Source organism: Buteo buteo, chromosome 4, assembly GCF_964188355.1.
Source record: "Buteo buteo chromosome 4, bButBut1.hap1.1, whole genome shotgun sequence".
Taxonomy (NCBI): domain Eukaryota; kingdom Metazoa; phylum Chordata; class Aves; order Accipitriformes; family Accipitridae; genus Buteo; species Buteo buteo.
In genome coordinates this window covers 35811265-35833812 of record NC_134174.1, presented here as the reverse complement: position 1 = coordinate 35833812, position 22548 = coordinate 35811265, and the positions used below count along the sequence as shown (strand labels likewise).

At 42.5% G+C, this 22548-nt stretch overlaps 1 protein-coding gene across 6 annotated transcripts in view; it reads left to right on the top strand.

The window, feature by feature from the left end:
* The window catches only part of PHYHIPL (phytanoyl-CoA 2-hydroxylase interacting protein like), a 140598-nt gene that overhangs the window by 84952 nt on the left and 33098 nt on the right, over positions 1-22548 (top strand). Inside the window, exon 1 of one of the 6 annotated variants that reach the window (XM_075025523.1) lies at positions 6362-6398. The exons of 3 other annotated variants lie outside the window; for them this stretch is intronic. In XM_075025523.1, the coding sequence (XP_074881624.1) occupies positions 6362-6398 (37 nt within the window). Of the gene's footprint in view, positions 1-6361; positions 6399-8356; positions 8490-19214; positions 19550-22548 lie in introns of those variants that run through there. 2 more of the 6 variants (XM_075025524.1, XM_075025522.1) reach the window with 2 other exon arrangements.

The following is a 22548-nucleotide window of genomic DNA, read 5'->3' as shown; positions in this document are numbered from 1 at the left end:
TTCTGTGTTTGTTGCTATTTGCATCTGTAAATCAACCTGTTTGAAGCTTCACAGACAAAATTTCTTTAAAATCTCAGTAGTTTTGGCACTTCAAAATGGTGATGTTTCAGTTGTCGATGTCATGTTAATTTTTATTATAGAGGACTTTCTTCTAAGGGAACGTATATGGTATAAGCATAGAGTATTGGACTCTGGGAATTGTTCAAATTAGTAGTTATGTAGGGATGAAACTCAGAGGAGTAGCAGTGGTGGACCAAGGCACAGAAAGAAGGCCCTTTGAAGAAGGTGGAGAAAGAAGTGTAGGCACACTCCTGACAGAGAAATGCCATGGCAAAATGAAAACAGAACATGACTAGAAGACAGAAACCTAACACCAGGTATTTTTTTTCCTAACAGAAGAATGTAGTAAATCTTTGTGTAAGGGTTGTAAGAGATCCACAGGAGGAAACCTCATGGCAAGAAATAATTGTAGAAACATATCCCACTGAGCTCTAGTGCCATTTTTATCTACAATACTGTCTTTGTTGTTTAACTCCAATCGTTAGGAAATGTATCAAATTCATGTGAAACAGAAACAATTTCCTTGGTCTTAAAACAATAATTTTAACATCCTTCCTATTTCTAACAGCAACAGAAAAAAAATCTTGGGAAAAACTTAAGTGCTTCTCTTTTATGAATGCACATATATATATATATAGCACATAGAAACCAAGTCTCATAGTAACAAAAATTGTCACGTGCACTTGACAAAAGCAGGCCTGTGTGTTTTTCCTTAAGGTTTGAGTCAGCTGAGAAAAAGTGCCATGTCGAGCATTACACTGTGATAAATCAATGTGTGAATTATTTCACTATTATTTCACTGTTTCCCTATACACTAGATTTCAAGAAAGCAATTTTATGTATACAGTATTTAAGCATCCATGAAGGCCTGCTGACATTTGCTGGGATTACACATAAAATCCCGCTGTGGATGCAGAGAATACTCAGCTTCTTCCTCCAAAAGGCTAGTCATATCTTCACATATGATGAGATATTTACTGAGTACAATGTTAACAGCTACCATATTGCTGTACTCCCACATTGACGCAAATGTTGGCAAAGCTACTGTGCCAGCTGCCCACTTACACACTCTAGTGGCACCTTTGCTATTCCTCAAATCCACAAATTGCCATTCTCGTCCAATTAATGCTCAAACACTGGTGTTCTTTTCTGCCTCACATATTTAGCAGATTTCTGTCAGAAAATAAAAGATGAAGATGGATACACAGGAGTCTGTCAAACCAGACCAAACCCAGCAAAGTTAAGACTTTTTCAATGCCAGAAAATACCCCGGAGTGGTGTGTGGGAATATTATGAGAGAGAACCAAGGATTAGTGCAGAGAGATTGAGGAGATTAAATCTTAATTAAAATGAGCACTTGTATACAGTACATATGGCAGACAACTATTCTTACAGCTGTCATGGAGCAGAAGTCTTCCTGCAGTTACACAGGTCCTACCTCTCATCCTACCCAGGGAGTGGGTTTTTGGCAGTCGCTGCCAGAGGGCATATTGTTTAGGTCAGTATAGAAACATGCAACTACAGAAGACTCCCCATGGCATGGTGCTTCTCTGTAACAAGATAAGGTGACTTCCACAATCAGCATTTGTATCTAAACTGCACATGTGTTTTTTGCCCTCCTGCTCACAGACTGTGCTGCTCCAGCCCATGATGGTACGTTTACTACAAGCCAAAGCATGGGAGCTGCATTCCCCTCTTGAGTGCACAGAAGTGGTGACGACAATAATTTCTGATAACTTTTCATCTTTAGAAGTATTTATCTCAGATCTAAGATAATCTCTGCCTGCTGACCTCCAAAATATGCCGCAAGGGCATATTCAAGACTTGAATTTGTGTCCCTTTTTACTTCTGAGTATGTTTACACAATTTTCTAGTGGAGTTACATTTCTCACGTTTAAAAAACAAAAAAAATCAACTTATTTTGGTGCGTGCTGTTTCTATGCTTGTTTAATCATTTTTCTCTGTCCATTAAGCTTTGATTATCAGGAGGGATTTTATACTGTATAGACTCGTGATGAACAAGAGGTATGTAAAGATCATACTGTGGTGGTGGTGGTGATCGTCAAAATGTGAGGAAAAAACCCTGCAACTTTTCATGTGCATACGTTCAGAATTCAATGGCCACCTCAATATTTTGAAATAGAAGTACAGAATATCAAAATATATCTAAATGACATGCCAACATCTTTCCAAAATACCAGTAGTACCGTTCTTGTCTGGAGTTTGTGTACCAAGTCAAGAGGGGTTCTTCTGGAGTGTTGCTGTTTGAATGCTTTCAGAACTCCTGATGTTATAATCTATCGATATCCAATATTTTATTATTCTCAGTAGGACATTTATTGGAGAGATGAAACATGAGTAGGCCATAATTAATCCGTCCAGTAGTTCTAGTTGTGTACTCATGGCTGTGTGGAACTATTTACTCTTAAGAAGAAATCTGAAAGGTCTCTGCATTGCAGTGGTGTTTGCTAGTATTCTCTTCTGACCTAGTCTGTGTTTTGGTGTAATGTTATTTTAGGGACATGTTTGATAGTTTAGAAGCAAAGTCTAGAAAGAGTCACCCACACATACATCTTTCAAAGCAGCAGGGCTTCTGCTGCTCAGACTCTCTGATAACTTCATTCCTTTACTTTATTCAGGGGCTGCTCCATATAAAGCATTCCTCCAGATCATTGCCAAATTATTTGTTTATAGTTTCAGGGCATATTATGTTTAAATTACTTGAGATAGTGTCATAACAGGTATAAACTAATTATTCCAATCAATGTTGAAATACAGTGCTGTCAAGTTCCAGGTGTCATTTTAGAATGTCTTCCTGTGAAAATCCTTCTGTGCTGTTCCACAGAGGCTAATGGGGCTGGATCCTTCAGTTTCAACCCCTGCATTGAAGTCAGTGAACTTCCTTCTTGCTACCACTCTAGGAAGAAAGAACATAATCTCTGTCTTATGGGACTTCGTAAGAGATATTTTATCCTTACACTTTTCCTTATGCTCTATTCCTTACTTGGCAAATATATAGGTGTTATATATAAATAAAAAAATATTTATATTGCATATGCTATGTTATAAGGTGAATGAATTAAAAAGGCAACTTGGCAAAAGAGGGTTGAGAGGGGGAGACGGAAAGCCATAACTTCAGTGCAGAAAGAAAAGCAAAAAGTTTGCAGAAGCAGAGAAAAACCGTTACTTCAGAATTCTAATAAGCAGTATTAGTGACTTCTAAAATAATAATGTCTGCTGGGGCACATACAGAGGAGCACTAAGAAGCTCAGCTATCTGTTAACTGCCAAACGATACTGCTCTGCAGCCACTGCCTCCAACACAAATAGCTCAGCTACATTTAAAAGTATCCTTACTGGAGGCAATCAATCACAGATGGAACAGGGCAGTTATAAATAAGGCCTACCATTCATATACATTCAGTTATTTTTGCAACTAAGCTATATTTGTGTCCAAAAGAAATATTTGGATAAGTGAATGTCTCCTTCCTAGAAGGAGTGGAGAAAAAAAGAGTGCAAATTGTCAGCATAGGTCAAGAAATAATTGAAATTCAGAATTCACCACCTGGATGCATTTTATCTTCACAACCAAAGCGTTGCCACCCTGTGCAACCTTTCGAAAGATGTTGGCGCCTTAGGCTTAAGTACCTAATGTCACAGTGAATGAAGAGATCCAGACAGCCAACTTACTGCTTATGATGGAAAACAATACAGCAAGTGGAAGGAGGAGGACTGTAAGAATATTATAAAAATTGCAGAGTTTAAAGAAAATTGTTAATAGAAAAGATATCTTTGAGCAGAAAGTTAGCTTCTTGAAATTCCCCATGTCTCTGTGTTTCTCAGTGTGATGATAGCAAAATGCTTTAAAAACATTGATTTTTTTTTTTTTTTTTTTTTTTGCTATCAGCATCTGCCCCATAAAGAACACTTATTTTAGAAATTTCAGTCAAGTATGTATCTGCACACTGTGGGTTACCAGCTTTCCAGAACTATCTCAAGGAGTCTCTAAAGTATGATGAACTCGGTTGCATTTTTAGCACCAGCAAGACACACCAACAGATTCACTTGCCAGAGAGCTCAGTAGGGCTAATGTCATCAGCTGCTGTGGTAACAGGTCTACTCGCATTTAGTAATTCAGTACTAAACATGGGAAAGTCTCATTTTCTTGACTGAAACTAGTCAGATGATCAATATGTCATTACTTCTTTTCCCCCATGAAACAAGAGCATGCAGTATATCTTCCCCTAGTTTTGCGGGTTTTTTTCTCCTTACTTTCCCTCTCTTTGGACATTCTCTCTACCTTATATTTCAGAGCTATTCTGCAGGGCTTAAAAGAAGACAAGTGCAAGTACTACGTTTTGGATTTGTTCTGCCTGTGATATTTCATTGTAAATGGAGCCAATGTTAGGAGCATTAACCTTTTCTTCCTCAAGTTTGGCCTTGATCTTACTGCCAAGGAAATGCACATCAACCAATGTTTTGCATTTTAAGGAAAAAATGCAAACAGAAAAAAAAATCGACAAGTTTTTGATCAAATACGCATGTGTAGGGTGTGTTTTCCATTTGAGAGGCTGATAAAATCCAGCATGAAAGACATTTTAATGTTGACTAATTTTAGAATTACAGCTTTTTGAATAGAAAAAAACCCAAACAGATATGAGCCCTTTTGTTTATAACTAGTGTAGTGACAGGGCAGAGGTGAAATTTCCTCAGTTGCTTCTATCTTTAAGAATCTAGTCTTCACCAATGCATCATTCCAAAACCTTCACTGAATAATTTGCATAATGATTTCAGTTTCTCTAAGTCTCATCACCAGCAAATTCGTTCATTAGAATGTATATAAAGGACAAACAGAATGAACGGAACAAAGCTGAACTGAATTAATAAAAAAGTTTGAGCGAATGCTGGTGGATTTTTTTCCAGTATTTTCTCAGCTCTCTTAAGAACAGATTCAAATCTTAGCTAAAAGCAGTAAAAACGTCCATCACTTACTGAGTTTTGTAAATCTGTGAGCCATCTATACCTCATGCTCAGAAATAAAGACAGGACAGACCCTCTCCTGATTTTGACCTTTTTTCTGTAGGTATGAAACTTGTTGAGATATTCTCATATTACTACAAACAGCCTCCACCCATGAACACTGTTAATCTCCCTGGTATGTTCAGGTCTTGCATGTGTTGGCTTTTTGCCATTTTATCTGAGCACAATGTTCTTAAAGCTCGCAGTATGACACATGATCTAGCAAAGGAAGATAAAGAAAGGAACAGAGCAGACACTAATAAATATGAATGAACAGGACAGAAGAGCCTCTCTGCATTTTCTACCCATTCTGCTGGTCTTGCTTCTTTTCCCATCTCTTTATCTTTTTTTTTTACATTCTCCTCTCTGCCATCAAGCTTTTAAACATTTTAAGTCATTCCCTCTGTCTTTCTCTACTACAAGCATGAGTTGCAAGGAATCAGCAATAATGAATGAATGCACTCTTCCTTAGGAGCAACAAGCAACATGCTTACAGGAGGAGCTGCTAACACAGCACATGAGGAGACCGAATGGAGTAGCACAGCACAGTTTCATAAATCAGCATGCAGAAAATGTCAGACAGCGTGTGTCACCACACGGTAGCTGGTTAGGAAGAACAACGTGTTTTTCTCCAACCTGAACCTACCCCAGGAACAACCCATTTGCAATCTCGAGGCTCCAGTTTTTGGAGCTTTTTGTTCAGTTTTCTTTTGGTTTTACTTAGGATTAAAACTTACTTGCTTATTTACCTCCCATTTAATTCACTGAACATCTGGTTAGCTAAATACCAGGTAGTGGACTATCACGCAGGATTCTGCGGTGAGGTACAACTATTATTTAAGTTTCTTGTGTATATTTAAAAGAGGGTGAGTTTTATTTCTGTTGGGTTTTTATTATCTTTGAATATTCAGAAAAGACTTTCAGGATGGCAATACCTGTGTCGAGCTCCAGATCTCCTGCTGGTTTGCTGTTCAAATTCTGCTCTTTACATGTTTTCTTTCTCAGTCCTTACGTAAGGAGATTACATAAGAGAATACTGTAATCTCCAAAATAATTTACCATATTAAACAGCAACTACTATCAATGGATCTTTATCAGCTGCCTGGAGCAGAAAGGAGACACGTGGCTGTACATTTGGAAACCAGTTGTTTACAGTACTCATCAATGCTTGCTGCCAATCGTGGGCAGATGTCATCAACAGTTATTACGCAGATCTGAAAATAGAATCAAACTTGACCTAGACAGGTCCTCAAACAATTGATAAACTGCCTCTGACCATGGAAATGTATGGAGTCCATTCTCTCCACCAGCCTCCTGCCGGTAGGGAATCCTGCAGACCCAGAGCTAGAACAGCACAGGGAGGGGGTACTCAGTTGGAGTGTATGTGTCAGGTACTCAGTCATTATGTAGGTGTCAAGCTGAAGTCTCTTCACCCCTAAGAGTTATGGTTTCTCTGCGTGTCTCTGATCTGTCCTTGTGGAGAGGAGCATGACCAGCAGTGTGCCTGCTGATCCCTGCAGCAGTACTGTGTCGCCTCTGGAAATGGCAAGTTATATTTGCCTCTTGTTTTTCCCTTTTCTCTTTTCCCCTAGAAATCACTGGTAAGCAAAGAGAGTGACGAGGAGCAAGCAGTTTGGGGAGGAGAAGGGCAAAGACCTTTTGAGAGCACCTCTGCCGTGTGTGTGCTTCCTTGGCTGTCCCAGCCACTGCACTGTGCCCTGGAAAGGGAAGAAACAGCATCAGAGTGCAGAGGGGCTCCTGTACCTCTGTCTTGCCCACTTTCCCAAACCATGTGAACTCAACGTTGAGAAGTGGCATTGTGGCACTCCTGCAATTGCTGTGTTATGTGGAAGGGGAAAACCTGCCATGGCCTCATATTCATACATTTTCCCAAATCTGGCTTCCTCTACTTAGCTCCCATGAGAGGATAAAGAGTACAGAGAGCTGGCTTCCTTTCCCCTTCCTTCCCCCACCCTACACAAGCCTTGAGAGGAACACTGCCTTCTCCTTTTCTTTGAGAAGTGCTGGTGAGCACAGGCTGTTGCAATCCACTGCATACGGTGCTTTGGCATCAGAAGCGGTCAGCTGCTCCCATGCTCCTGTTTCCTTGCTGGCATGTGGCAGAGGGCATGAGAGAAAGGAGAGCAATGCTATACTTCTGAAATGAGGCAGAGCAAGCGCTGTGTGCCCGCAGCTCCAGCCCAGCCTGCCAGTGTTTGTCTGCTCTTTAGTTAGCAGGTAGAACATCACAAGTGACTTGCACTTAGTTGCTGCTCTGTGCAAACCCCTCTGATCTCCAGCAGGCCTGGAAGATGTGATTTAAGGCTGTAAGAAATGTGTTGCTTAGCCTTTTTGGAAGTGCACAGCTAGTGTTCACGTGGCAATGTTACCTCTGAAATACAAGAGTGCTTTGTAAAGGCTACCAATACTGCTAGATGTAATGACAGGAAGAAATAATTTTTAGCATATGTCTGTGACAGAACATTATTCTGTTTGTCAGAAATAGCCAACAGTCCTCCCACAATGGAAGAGGGCTGGATATCTCTTTCTTATTTGCTTCTCCTCCTTTACAGTCTCTAGAAGGGTGCATGTAGAGGGGCTTTCTACCTGTTTGTCTACTTTCCCAAAACAAGAAGGACACCACTGCAATAATCTTTTGATGACAAAAATGTTGGACTGAATCAAAGTTTGCTATGAGCTATATAGTAGAACATACTGTTATGCTTTATCTGTGTAGGGAGTGATCTCTTTATTTAACAGCAGTTGCAGCAACAGAAATGTTTCTGACTACAGTTTTTGGTTTTATGCTTTTCCAAGCATTCTCCTTCTCCCTTTTGGTTGTTCTCAAAGTTGTGACATGAGATCAGGGAAGCTTAAGAGCTTAAGTGACTTCTTAGCATACCATCATTTCAAGATGAATGAACGCTCATGAAGACAGCCTGCAGGAAGGGAATTGATGTACTATTTGAATTCCCTGACTTTATAATTCATACAAAACTCTCTCGGCAGGAGTGTGCCCAGTGCTGAAAACTTTGCCTTAGGGTTCAGATGGATCAAGCAGCAATAAGACTCTATGGCTAGTTGAGGGAGAGGAAGAGGAGAAAACAATTTAAAAGCAGTGAAAGAAGATACCCATGATCATTGTTGTAGCAAAGCTTTTGCTCCCGCAGCCTGTGGAACCACCACATAATAGGCTGGAGGACTGACCCTGCTCTCAGTTGCCTGCCTTGCAGCTGCACGTGGGGTTGCAACCTCGGTTTGGGAGCAACTGGCTGAAGGAGAGGCAGCTGGCTGCTCTGCTCAGCTGTGTTTTGAGATGAGCAATTTTCTGTTGAGGTCAGCGAGAGTTTGACAGTATAAGAAGTTCAGACCACCATCCCCAGAGAGGGTGGAGAAATCCAAAATAAGAAGGTAGGGATAAGACCTTACGTTCTCTCTAAAACTGGTTGCATGATCTATTTCAGTATGAATATATTTGTCGATAAAGTGTTTTTCCCAGCAAGATACAGGAAGGAGGGTTTACTCCAAGATGAATTCACAGTTTGCATAAAGCTTGCATAATATTTCCATTTAGAGAGTGCTGTCAGGCAGTCATTTTAATGAGTGCTGAAAACCCCAAACCAACTGTAGTCTAATCCCACTGCTTGCTCCTGTTTCTGTATTGACACTCCTGGCACCTCCCAGGCATTTGCCTTCTGCAACCAAACAGCCGCACATTGGGAGTGAGCATCTTTCCCAAACTGTCTGCTATTTAATAATGCTTGCTGATAACAACTGTTCTCATAAGTCCTAGATGGCACGGTTTCAAATGCTGAAGCACTGTGCACCAAAATAAAATCAAGACCCAGACAGCCTGGTTTTCCCCATGTTAGCCATCCTGTTCACTGCATATTTTTTTTTTTTGATCATTTTTTGCAAGTTTTAATTAAGAAGGTAGTTTTGGACTACCTGGTGAGATGAGTGGGGGGATGAACCTCTGCTTTCACAGCTGGGCTTCCCAATGTGTGTCTCATTTGTAAGTAAGCACCCCTTATACCTCCTAAGCATGGGAAGAAGCCCTGAAAACATCTTGGAGCACTTTCCTGTGCTTTCTCCCTGAATTATTTGCTGTCATGTTTTTATCAGACATCACTGGTCCTGTTCTGGAAGCAGGAAGGCTTGCTTGCAATTCAGGTAGAGGCCAGTCATGTGCACTTTTGGTGTTTGTGATAGCCCTGTTATTAACTCCTGAGGACATAAGACTTAGTGGTCAGGCTATAGATAGCCTATGGATCTGATAGCTGCTAATCTTATTAACCCTCGGACTTAGCTTGATTAATACTTCATTTGCTCCCCCTCGTTTATAGTGATATATTACTCAACTTCAAGAAAGAACAAAACCACATGGTAGATGATAAAAAAGTGGTCACGGAGCATTTTTGCGCAGGTCTCAAACTCTCTGCAGAGAGTGGAGGATTTGGATACAGTTTAGTGCCAGTGGCACTCATTTCTATTGCAGTTAGACAGATGTGACTAGTCCTTGGTCACTGCTAAAGAATTTCATTTTCTTTCTCTCCTTAGGTTCACTCTGTGCCATATCTGCCTTTTCTGAATAACTTTGCTTGAATAAATTTTATGAATGTAAACACACATGTAGTAATAAGTTTCTAGAGTTTTTACTATAAATGAACATTTGCCTCTGCTCCAAAAATATGCACAGGTTTCAGTACTCTCTTAATAACAGGGCTAATTCATTCCTGGCAGGAGCTGTTTAGTGGTACACAGAAATTAAGGGGGGGGTTGTGCTCAGTTTTTTTATTACATTAGCTATATCACTATAGCCATATGTATAATTAGGCTGATGGACCCTCTAAATTAATTTGATGGAGCTACAGCTATAAAATATGTTTAAAAGGGTAGTGACTGTTCTAAAAATTTAAGGAAATAAGCCGAGGCAGTGTAGCTATTGCCCATGCAAAATAGTAGGACTAATCTAGATGACTAGCATTTAAAATACAAAACTCTGTATAGCTCCACCTTACACCATTACTTTTGTTGCTCTGCTGGATCTGCTATTGTAAAACTTTTCTGTCACTTATATGCACAAATTCATATTTCCACAGCATGACAAGGAATATATTGTGAGACTGATAAAATCCGTACAGACAGCTTTCTTGTCTAGCGGCAGGTACTGTAGTTATGCTAAGGACAAGACACCAGAAAATTTAGTTTCACTAAATAAAACCAACCGCTTCAACACAGAAAGCAATTTTTTGCTTTTTTGCTATTCTCTACTTCATTTCCCCTCCCTGCCCCAGAAATGACCAGGTGGATGTCATGTGGTCAAACCTAAAAAAGTACTGTCAGCGGCTAAACTGAATTTATGCGGAGATAGATTAATCAAAAGCTGGCATTGAGACAGATGGGAGTAGATGAAGTTAGACTAAAAATGGAGAAAAATAAGAACAGAGAGAATTAAGAAGAAGAAAAATACTGGTATTAAAAGGAAAAAATAGAGAAATAACTCTAGTAAATTTGCTAAAAAAAGCTCATGTAAGATATAAGGTTAGCAGTTAGCGTGGAACAAAAAGAGGAAATTGGAGAAAAAGAATTTACAGATGATGGGCTTTTGATGTGAGTTCAGCAGGTCACAGATAAGCAGTGATCAGACAAGTCTGAAAACAGACCCGCGTTCCATCACACAGGAGCCACTGTGAGACCTCTGTCATTAGGCAACAGCTGTGCCTGGATAAATGACTACTTGTTCTGCTTTGCAGCCAGCACTGTCCCTGTGAGCATGTGTAGATTAAGCCGCCTGAACTTTCGACAAGGAGGTGAGGGGCTAGCGTTAGCCTAGGAGAGAGACTTTTGCTGTATTTGTTTGCTGTTCTCATTTCTCATTCCGGAATATATTGCAGATTATCAGAGATGGCTGTTGCAAACACATATAAGAATAATTTAGGGAGCATTCACAAAGACTGGATTTAGCCTCAGGATGCTTTTCTCCCCCAGTTTCCTGCAGAATCAAGAGAAAGCATTTCCTGTGGGGCAACTCAGAGCACCTACAATGAGCTCCCATTGAGACACTCTGCTCTTTTTTTACCACTCCCCACTGGCTGTGGAGAGATCCTAAGGCAAGTAAGCTCCTTAGGCTAAAGGGGGCCTTTGCAACTGCCCTCCTGTGCAGCCTGGTTTAAGAACCAGGAGCAGTGAATCAGTCACTAACAGGTTTTGGAGTCAGTTCCATGACTTTCAAGGCTCACAGAATGCCACAATTCCTCCACTGACTTTAAGCACTCTGGGGCCCTGATGATGTACAGCAACTGGAAGTCTGTAAGGATTGCTATAATATCAATAAATAACATACTGCAGGGCTGCCATATATTTAGAACACAAGTAACAGTGATAGGACATCATTCAGAGCAGAACATGGTTTAATTAAAATGCTTGTGGATGTTATTAACAAAAGAGTGCTATAAACCAAGGATCACTTTATTGTCTGTTCGTGTACTCTATCTAATCTGCCTGTATATGGGTGCTAAGTGGGCATACATTCCTACCAGAGCAAAACCATGTAAAACACAGCTCTTAATTGCTGTTTCTAATGTATTTCCTTGTGCAATTCTAATTGTGGATCACATACTTAAATAATCATAGATCTGAAATTCAGTATAAGAGCTTGTAGTAAGTGACTATGAGTCAAGTGAGTGAAATTTAAGACTAGTCTCACTATGCATCCAGGCTGTGAGCCAAGGAGAGGGAATGTCTGGGTGTTCCTCCTCTCATTCATTTAACACAATTTTCCTTCTGTTTCATTAGCAGTTAATTAGCTGTGTTCATGGTAGCAGTGGGGGATAAGACAATGGTGTCTTTCCTGTCTTGCCACATCACCTCAGTCATAGCAGATCTTGATGGTACAAAATCTGGCAGGCAGCAACATTAATCTAGAACAACCATCTTCTGTGCTAATACAAAAATCTTAAAGCTCTGTAGTTATCAGAAAACTAGATCAGTAGATGACATTGAGGAGCTAGTCACTTATATTAACTTTACATATTAGTGAGCAGTACCTCCTTCTTGGTTGTCTTTGAAGAGTTTTGATGTCATCCAATGAAAGGATGCAGTATTACGAGGAAAATCTAATGCACAGGATCAGTTGAGAGAGTTTAAGAAAAGCCATTGTGGAACGGGGAAGGGCAGTAGGAAAGACTTGAGAAGGTACTGTAATGGAAAGCCAGCAGAAATTTGTCTTGTTCCAATGAAAATGGGAAACACTGAAGAGAGAATGGGTCACTGTGGGCTACTTAAGCAACTAAAAGTAAAATATGAACTGCACTGGAAACAGAAAACTGGAGGTCCACCAAAACAGGCATTTATATTCCAAGTTTAGTGCACATGAGAAAAACAGGGAAAGCATGAGGATACACTGTGAATCAGTTGCCAAGAGGTTAAAGAAAATATGAAGAGGCTGTGTTGTAAGTCCTGAAGGCACAATAATGCGAAATGACTTGACCAAGAAAATATTAATTGTAATTAATTTGTAATAAGGAGATAAATTTTGAGACCAGTTCTTATTCCCACTAAACTAATTGGACTTTTGCCGTGAAGTTTATTGGGAAAGGGATTAAACTTTGAATAATGGCTTGGTTAAGAAATCATTGATGTAATTGTGAACTGCTGGGAAAAAGGAACTAAGAAATATATAACGAAATATCATCACTTTAACAAATGCATCTGAGATGTCCCTTTGGGTATTTATAGAACTGATGGAACAACTAGTTGCTAAAAAAAAACCCGCAGAGAATTGAGGCAATATCAGGAGACTAATAAAGTGTTAGCATGTCACAAGTCTTTAAAAATTGAATTAAGAGTAACTATGGAAACTATTGTCTTATGGACATGGCTCCAATTGAAATAAATACTATAAATATTAAAGCAGAAGGGGAAAATGTATTCATATGGAGGTGAATAGCATAATGAGACCCAGGTATGACACAGGTGTACTACAGTAAACTAAGCGAGACAAATTAGAGCATTTATCCCTCCACTTCTTTTTAAGATGAAGCCAGAAGATTAGTAGAGTACAGAATAACACCAAGACTTTACAAAGGCATTTGATGCTCTGCCACATAACATCTTAAGGAAATTACAGAAACAAGTCAGCTTGGGCTAAAATTCACTTAAAGACATCACAGGCTGGCCACTGAACTGTAGACAGAAAGTAAATCTGGATAGCAGTCAGCATTGTCAAGGATAAGCGGCTGGTAGTATCCTTTAAAGGTCAAGATATGATCCAATATCTGGAGGATAAAGCACTAATTAAATGTGAAAATGATTACTAAAGTAGGAAGAATGATTAACAGCACAGAGGAGAGAGGAAATAAAGAAGGTTCTAGTTGTTCTCTAGGAATGCTATGGATCTAATAAAGTGATGCTAAACTTAAAAGAAAAGCAAATTAATAAATGATAATGCTAAGCATTAACAGTACTTTGTGCCCACTAGGCAACAAATAAATTTTATGAAGCTACAAATACATTATTTTTTTCTATGAAAGAATTTGTCTTTCTTAAATGCTTATTCAGGCTTTATAAAGCTGATCAGAAAACTGAAATTCAGAAAGCAGCAGCATAAATAGCATTAATACAATGACAATTTGCTTGAGATCTTTCTGTTTATCTGAGAGGAACATTTCCTTTTAATTGTTTACATTGCTCAGAGTAGGTTGGGAGTTGCACACCCAGATGTGATACAGTTGGAGGGCTCCATACTCGGAAGTGCTCATTACGAATGAGGACAGCCTGGTGGTGAGTGGTGGTAAGGCATGAAGGCTTAGATACCAGGGGATTTCCTTTATTGTGCTGGATCAGACCAAAGACCTACCTAGGCCACTATAATCCTTTAGCAGTGTCTGAAAATGGATGTTTACAGAAGGTGAAGAGCAGGACAAGCACACACAACAGTCTTCAGTAACTCTTCCCCAGGCTCTGATAATTTTCAGCTTAGGGACTCTGAATCACTTGTGGGTTTAGTAACTCTAAATGATTTCTTTTCCATTAACTTTTCCAGCCTCTCCTTGAACCAATGAAAACTTTTAGCATTGACACTGTCCTTTGGCCTTACAACTCGTAACACAAATGACACAAAGTACCACCTCCTTCTGCTCATTTTGAAGCTGGTTGCTATTAACTGCAATTGACACCCTCTAATTCTTGTGCTGGGAGACTTGGCAAACAGACCGTCTTTGGCTACCCTGTTTGTGCTACTCGTGCTTTAGTGAATCTCTATCACGTATCCCCTTGGTTGCCTTTTTCACAGACTGACTGTCTTTTTATCTGAGTAAGAGTCTAACTTTTCCCTATACAGAAGCCATTTTCACATCATACTATACAAAAACCTACAGATTCATGAGCAGGTCCCCTGGCACCAGAAGTCACAAGATTACCTCAGAATTGTATCTTTGACATTTTAAAGTATGCTTTATGGCCTTGCAAGAAAAGCCTGAATGCATGAACTGAATGCAACTGCTGAAATGAAGTCTTCCTAACAGGGAAGGAGAGACATTTTGAGATGTATGAACTACTGCATACATCTCACGGGAGAGTTGCCAGAAATAGCAAGGGCTTCCCAGCATTGCGAGCAACATCAAAGCAGAAAACAGCAGACAGACCCCTTTCCAAGAGAGCTGCAGCCTCACTGCTGGACTTAGTGTCAGGGTGCCTGGCTGTGGTTCTTACCTTTGCAGAGAGTGGGAGAAAGAGGGACAGAGACTCACCCCAGAGCTAAGACTAAGCACTGCTGCTCTGCCTTGGACTTTCCTAGGGAAAAAAGGGGGACCTGTGCCATCCTCCGCCTTATTTGAGCATTTGAGGAGGCTCTAGCTTTGCTATCTGAGAAAAAACAAAGAGGTTCCCAGTGAGATACCGCGGCTAGTGCTCTCAATTGTCATACATCAATGTCTGTCTCTGTGTAGAAAAGGAAGCTGTGTCACAGTGCACGTTAACTGTACATAGTCACAGCTTTCACTCAGGGTCTTAAATCTTTTTTTTGTCTTTCTGTCACCAGTGTGTGGATTTTACTTCAGTCCTATGGTATTTCAAGAATATCTTGCACGCAGTCCTTTGCAAGTATGTGCTGTTGCACGCTCGAAACACTTGACATGTCCACTAAAGACAAAGAATGACTGTGGAATTGCAAAGCATTTTTTTCCATAAAACTTCAGGAGTTAGTACTGAGCTTAGTCAATGCTCCTTTTAGGACTGACCCAAAATGCTGGATACTGGTTTTGACCCTTCTGTTTATCTGTCCTTTAAAATTTTGCTTTTCTCCTCAAAAGTGACATATTGATAGAAAAAAAAAAAAGGCTGTCTATTTCCTCCCTTGTTTCTTTCCTGAAAACTATGTGTGTAGCCTTTCTGCCTTCTGCTTGCACAGTCCACTGAGCAGTAACACAAGTCTTTTTTTTATTCCCAAGTGGGAAGGAAGAGCTGGAACTCTGAGTCTTGCTGAAGTCTGAGAAAGGAGGTTTCTTTTATAACCTGCAAATAAAAACCTGCTACTGTGAAATACAAAAGTGTTTTCAAATAGTAAGAATGGGGTTGCCTTACAGCTCTATGCTGTTCTCTGCTACTGCTGCGGAGCAGTTTTCCCAAAATGGAGTGCAATACAGGCGGGACAGAACTTTGTAATGGTGTGTGGGTTTGTTCTTGGGGAGGAGAGGGGCACACAGCACCTTTTCCTCTCGCTTTTATGGCTTGAATGAGGTTGTGGCTTTTAGGAAAGGAGCCACACACTTCTCTAGCTGGCTGGCAGCCTCTCTGCCTGTCTGCTGTAGAGCGGTAGCCCTGCAGCAAGATCTCAGTGACCTACCTGGGGGCCTGTGAATGCCAGACTAAGGCACAAGAGCCAAGATTGTTGAACCTAGCCAGGCAAGAGGTGTGTGTCGCAGCTTATGTTTCCTGGTACGTGTATCGTGCTAGAAAATGCTGCTTCTCTCTCCTCACGTGAGGTTGAAGTAATAACAGGCCCACTCTTGTTGAACTACAGAAATTGGTAACAACCTATTTATCTAAATGTTGCAAGTGTGAAAGGTTGCTGTTGTGGCAAATTCTCTGCAAGCTCTTGCAGTTCTAAACACGTGACACTTGTCTCTAATGTTGTGCTGCCATTGGCAGACTTCCCATTACATAATGTTGACCCATATTTGTGATATGTGACATTTTTTGCTAAACACTGTCAAGGATAATCCATCACAGAATAAACTTTCTGATTATACGCTGAGACTCTGTCATCCTTTAGCACAAATGTAACTTGTGCCTCAGACAATGCTATTCCTTGTTAAGACAAGCAGAGTACAGTTCTTTCAGGTAAGAAAAACACCAAGAAAGTATCGTGTGCTTTGAGACTGAAATTCTTAGGACTAAATCCACTGCCGAGTGATTGCACTGAATCACATCTGGGAGTAATCTGAGATTTAAAAAATGTTGAGCCCTAGCCCAGGTGATGGGAGTAGCAATTGGCTCAAGGAAGCATGAAGTCTGAAGTGTGACTCTGCAAAATGCTGTCTCAGGCAGGTCCAGCTTGTTTCATGCTTTAGAAAAGCAGAGCTGTGGAAAAGGCTTCTCTGCTCTACTCTTCCACTGAAGTTTGCCAGTATTTGTAGACTTAACCAGTCTTTTCTTAAAAAAAAAAAAAAAAAGAGAGTAATGGTGTGGGGAGATAAATAGATGTAGCTCAGGCAGGGGTTATTGCTGTAAGGCAGCTGAGAAATGAGAGGCCTTGGAGGAATGGGAACACCCCCAAAGCTATCTGCTTTCAAAGAGCTATGCAAAACACATCCATTCTTAAAAACCTGATTTCACTTGCACAGAATAAAAAGTAGAGGAGAAAAAGGTGTGTAAAATAGAGGCAGAGAATAAAATGGGAATTCTCTCAGTGTTGAAGAGGGTCTGCTTCAAATGGACTTTATATAATGTTGTAGCAAAGAAGTAACAAGATTGTGTGAGCTGCTGAAGCCTCTGCCACATTGTGGAAAGGAATGAATGTAGAACATAAGGCCGAGAGACTAAATACACTGTCTTCAGAGAAAGAAATTTTCCAGCCTTACGTAGGAGATGACTGTGTGCTAAGAACAGTTGCAATATCAAGGAGAAAGGTTTTGCTTCTGTGCAAGGAATGAATGCTTGTCAGAGCCAAAATTAAAACCTGATGAATGCAGTCTCACCCACTTTTCATTTCTTCCCTCTCAGATTCTACATTTGTCCTCATTCTGTCTGTGCATTCATTCATATATTCCTCTCCCTTCCCACCTCCCCATTGACTCGCACTCTCCCTCCCTGTGTGTTATCGCTTCCTTTTCATTTTCTCTTCCTTTAGGTTTCCTTCCCACTCATTCCATTTCTCCTCTGCCTGACCCCTCTGCACACATTTTCCTTCGTGGTGAAAAAACAGCAGAGAGACAAAGAGGAGGAAAAAATAGAAGGCGAGCAAGGAAGGGAGGGGGCAAAGAGTAGACAGTGCGGGAAGGGTGCTCAGTGTTGTACTTTCTCCCCATGCCACACTACAGATTTTTGAAGGTGTCATAGGAGCCAAGGCTCCTAAAACCGGTTCCTTTCTCCCAGGCAGCAGCATGTGGCAGTGGCTTTGTGAAAGGTAATGTCAGAGCTCATTTCCTCAGATTACTGTACCTAGAAACCATCATAAAGAATAGAATAATCCCAAAGTCCAGTGGAAAGCCACTTCTGAGTGACAAGCCTCTGTCTGTGCATGGAGCTTGCTACCGTGTCAGATCCAGGAGGAGACTGGGTGGTCTTGGGACTCCAGAATGGGAAATGGGAGCTCAAGGGACTCTTTGGACATGCTGGCATGGAATACTGACCAAGAAACATCACGGCCTCAAGCTTGTCGGGGGCCTGTGTGCAAGGAACCGGTGTTTCTCAAAGCAGCCAGTGCTGGTGTCTCAAAATTGATGGCCAAATGGTGCCAATTTCGGTTTAGTGAAACAACAAAGAGGTGCCAGGAATGCTTATTGTAATGTGTGGTAGGAAATGGGCTGAAACCACTTTACCTGGAGACTGGTGATCCCATCCCGGCAGGACGAGCTGGATCCCAAAGTCAATCTGTAACCTGCAGAAAGCGCTGTGCTCCCGAGGCTCAGAGGCTGTTCCTTCGTCCAGCCTGTGGACCTGCAGTGAGGAGGTAGCTAGCTGAGCTTTCTCCTTTTCTGGACCTGCTCTTGCTCCTGAAACTGCTAATTGAGATGGAATTGTTTCTCCCTGATTAAAGAAAATAAATAAATAAATAAATAAATAAAACCCTTACTTTTCACAAAAGCTTGGTAGAAGCAGCACCGGTACGCTGTGGGTTATTTCTCCTTCCCACAAAAAAAAAGAGCAGGAGGGAAGTGTGCAGGGCAGCCAGCCAGAAAGGACTCATTCCTACACCCTGTCCTGCCATCTATAACCTTCTGCCAGCTTTTCTCGTTTTATCAATTTAACAACAGCTAATACTCCTTTCCTCAGATTCCTGCCTAATTGAAGGATCAAAGCGAACGCGCGCAGCCCTTGCGGTTCAGCGTGATTTACGGGCAGCGGTTGTGGTGTACTGCGTGCTTAGGGAAGGGAAAAAAAAAATCAATCGCCGTGGGTTGCTGGGGGTTTTTGCGTTGACGCGGCTCTCCTCGGCTTAGGGAGTAACCCGCAAATAAAGCGCACGGCGGCGCCGAGCGGCGGGCGGCACAGGTGCGGGCAGCTGTGCCCGAGGTCGCCCGGGGGAAGGCCGGCCCGGCGGCTGGCGGGGACGGTACCCGTCGGTCCCTACGCCGGAGGGTTTCGTTCGGCTCCGCGGGGTCTGAGGCGCGTCCCCCGCGCGGGCGGCGGCGCGGCTGTGCCTCGGGGGAGACGCCCGGGCCCGCTCGAGGCGCCCGCGCGCGCCCTCTGAGGCGCCTCCCGCCGGCCGTTGCTAACGGTCGCCGCGTGAAGGCGCCGGCGCGTGCCCGGAGGGGGGGGGGGCTGCGAGAGGCAGAAGGGACGGGGGAGGGAGAGGCCTGGCGGCGGGCAGGGGGAGCTCGGCGGGCCGCGGCGCCCCTCCTCGCCGCCGCCGTTACATAAGGAGGGGTGGGGGAGGGGAGCGCTTTGACGCGGCGGCGGCGGCGGCCCCTTTAAACGCGGAGGCCTGAGGTGCGACGAGCGCGCGCCTCTCTGCTGCCCCCTCCCCGCCTCACTGCAGTGACAAATCCGCTCCCCGCCCGCCTCCGCCGAGCGCAGCCGAGCCGGGCGGCGCCGGGAAGCGCTGCCCCGCGCCTCTGCACCCCCCGCCCGCCGAGCCGGCCACCGCCAGCCCCAGCCCCAGCCCCTGGCGGCGCGACTGCAGGGAGCGGCGAGGGGCGCGATGGAGGCTCCGCGCCTGGCGCACACCATGAGCAGCCCCACTAGCCCCTGCGAGGAGGTGATCAAGAATCTGAGCCTGGAGGCGATTCAGCTCTGCGATAGGGACGGTAAGTCCGGGCTCGACGCGGCTAATCCCTGCAGACGCAAGATGCTGCTGCCCTCGTGGATGCTAATGCAAATTAATCCCCGCGGCGTATGGTCCTTTGTTGTCCCCCACGTATTCGTAGGTGCGAGTGTTCCCCACCCCACCCGCCGCCGCCGCCGCTCTCCTGCCGTTGAGAACAAAAGAAGGAAGGGAAGGTTGCACCTTGCTGGAGGGAAGGGAGGGAGGGAAACCCGCCGCTCCCCAAGCCGTCCCTTGCGTTGCAGTGCGTTCACCCCCGGGCGAGCCTGCTGCACAGCCCTGCCCCTGGCAGGAATGGACGCTGGGGTTTATTCTGGGAGAGGCAACAAGGAGAACTAGGGCAGGCGCTGCAGAGGGTCCGGATCTAGAGGCGGGGTAGCGGCTCCGGCGGGTTTTTTCTTACCCGGGATCCCCAAACTCCTTTGTATTGCAGGGCAGTTCCTGCGCTTAAAATACACAAGGCGAACCGCCCGGCTGGCGCGGGCTAACGGCGAAACTTGTTGCCGGTCGCTTGGGCGAGCGATAAGACGGGGAGCGGGCCGGCGCTGGGGCTCGCGGGGAGGCGGAGCGGCAGGCGGCGGGGCCGGCGGCCCCGCGGTTCAGCACCGCGGACAGCACCGCGCCGCCGGCGGGGTCGGCCGGGCCGGGCTGGGCCGGGCGGCCGAGGGAGACCGCAGCGCGCTGGGGGCAGCGGCAGTCCTCCCCCGGAAGGCACCGCTGGGCCGTCGAACAGACGAAGTTTGGTTTGGTGCGGACATTAAAGACTGCCTGCGTCAGAGCGAGCAGGCAAACGTACGGCGGTGGTGAGGGACAGCCAAAACAGATGTACGGGCTTGAAAGAACGCTGGGAGCCGGCTATGGTTGAAGAGCGTAATATCGCTTATGCACAACTCCGAGTGACAAAACTGAGCGGAGAAACTGAGAGTCAAACAATGAAAAAATATTTTCTTGCAGAGTGGCGTATAATTTGTGTTCGTATACCAGGTTATTCTCATCTTCTCATTTGACATTGAATCGTCAAAAATAACTTCTCAGGTTTTGATGCAAAATGTGCTTTGGGTGTGGAATGTATGTTACCTGGCCAACATACCGAGGAATGGCGATGCTGTATCAGTGAATGGTACGGTTGAATTAATGAAGCTCTTTCCTTGTTGTGAGTGTATCTTTGGAGCGTAACTGTTATAGCTGATGGTCATGGAAAGAGCCAGTCCAGCTTTCTCAGTTGCTTTTTTACAAATTAGTTGTGATGGAATTCTTCACCTTTTTTTGACCTAGGCAGACTTAATAGTTTAAATGCTGGATTTTTGTAAGCTCTTTATTTTTCTTGAAATAGTCAAGAATTTGACAAGGCATTGAAAAGTCTTTTCAGTAATTATTTTTATAGCTGCATGGGAAATTCTTTGATTTCTTTGATGTTTGAATTAAGATACAATTTGCACTTCCATCCACTCATGCCTGCCTAACTCACTGCCTAGAGAAACTGACCTATGTTTATAGTAGTGGAGGCTAGACCGTTCTTTTGTTAAAACACTTTTCCACATGTATTTCTTTTTATTTATACTAGAGAGAAATGAAAACAGATAAATTATGCAATCCTTCGTATTTGCCTACCCCAAGTAATTGTAGTGAAGTACTCCATTTTAATCATTGCAGACTCTATTTGGTTCAACATACTATAGTTAAGGACTGCTCCATTTCTACGGAATAGTGTCATACAGACACGCAAATGAAAAACTGTAGTATATTTAATTTTAATTCCCTTTTGAATAGGCTTCACTGGAAAACAACAACTTTCCTGTAGATCTGGCTTTACAAACTAATCTTCATCAAGTAAGCCAGCATCATACAGGGTCATTGCCTCCTACAATACATGGTTGAATTTCGGAAGGAGGCACCTATATTGGACATGTAAGAGATGCAACTCAGTGCCTAATGTGGCACAAGACTGCACCTGAGCATACTTCGGTATTTCCTACAGGTGGCACTTATGTATCAAAAAGCATGTTTTAATAGGAACATAAAAGCAAGCAAGCAAAGGTTAAGGCATTAATCTTTCTAAGTAAGCAGGCAAATGTATATGCAACACATTTAGACCCCTAATTGTGTACACGGGTTTAGTTAGTACATTTATATTATGAATACTTACTATTTATTTTAGGGTACCTTTGTTGTAAAAGATCTAATTTTTAAGGTGATATGTTAGCATCACTGAGGTTAATCAAAGTTACATGAAAAATATCAATGTATTACCTGTAGTGGATTAAAAATATGCTGGATTTTCATATTCTGAAAATGTCCTTGATCTCCAAGCTGTAGTAACTGTAAAGGCAACCAATGAAATGATAACATTACATATCCAACTATGATAAATTCTGCAGCACGCTTAGTTTGGGATTGCAGGCAATGCTGCAGTATAAACATAAGCAATAATGGAATTTTTATGCAGATAACAAAATATTTTTCTTGTTTTCTAAGATGAGGGAATTAATATTGAAATATTTTGTATTCAGAAAACTGGGTTATACCTCCTATGGAGCTATATGCACGAACCAGAAATCCAGGAACTGGAGTGAGCAGTTAATAATATCACAACAATTCATATTGTTTTAGATTTTTTTTTCTGGTTTTTTTTCCCACTGGTTTTTTTGCAAGCATTATCGTCTCTCTTAATGAATCAAGACCATTTAGAAAATTTAAAAATGTGAAATAAAAGAAAACAAATGTATGCATTTTGGAGAATTTTTTAAATTTTTTTTTTTTTTTTAAATAAAAACACCTGGTAAGATTTGGTTTAAAGTGAATGCAACATTATAAAGCCAATTATCAGCTCTTATTTTCAGCATTCTCTGTTATTTACAAATGCTTCTTGCATTATTTTTTTCTTATTATTTTAGGTGGTTCTACTAGCACAGCTTAGTATTGGTCTATTGCACAGTCTAACATGTAGTTCCTTAGAACTCTACTGAACTCACTTTGTGTATG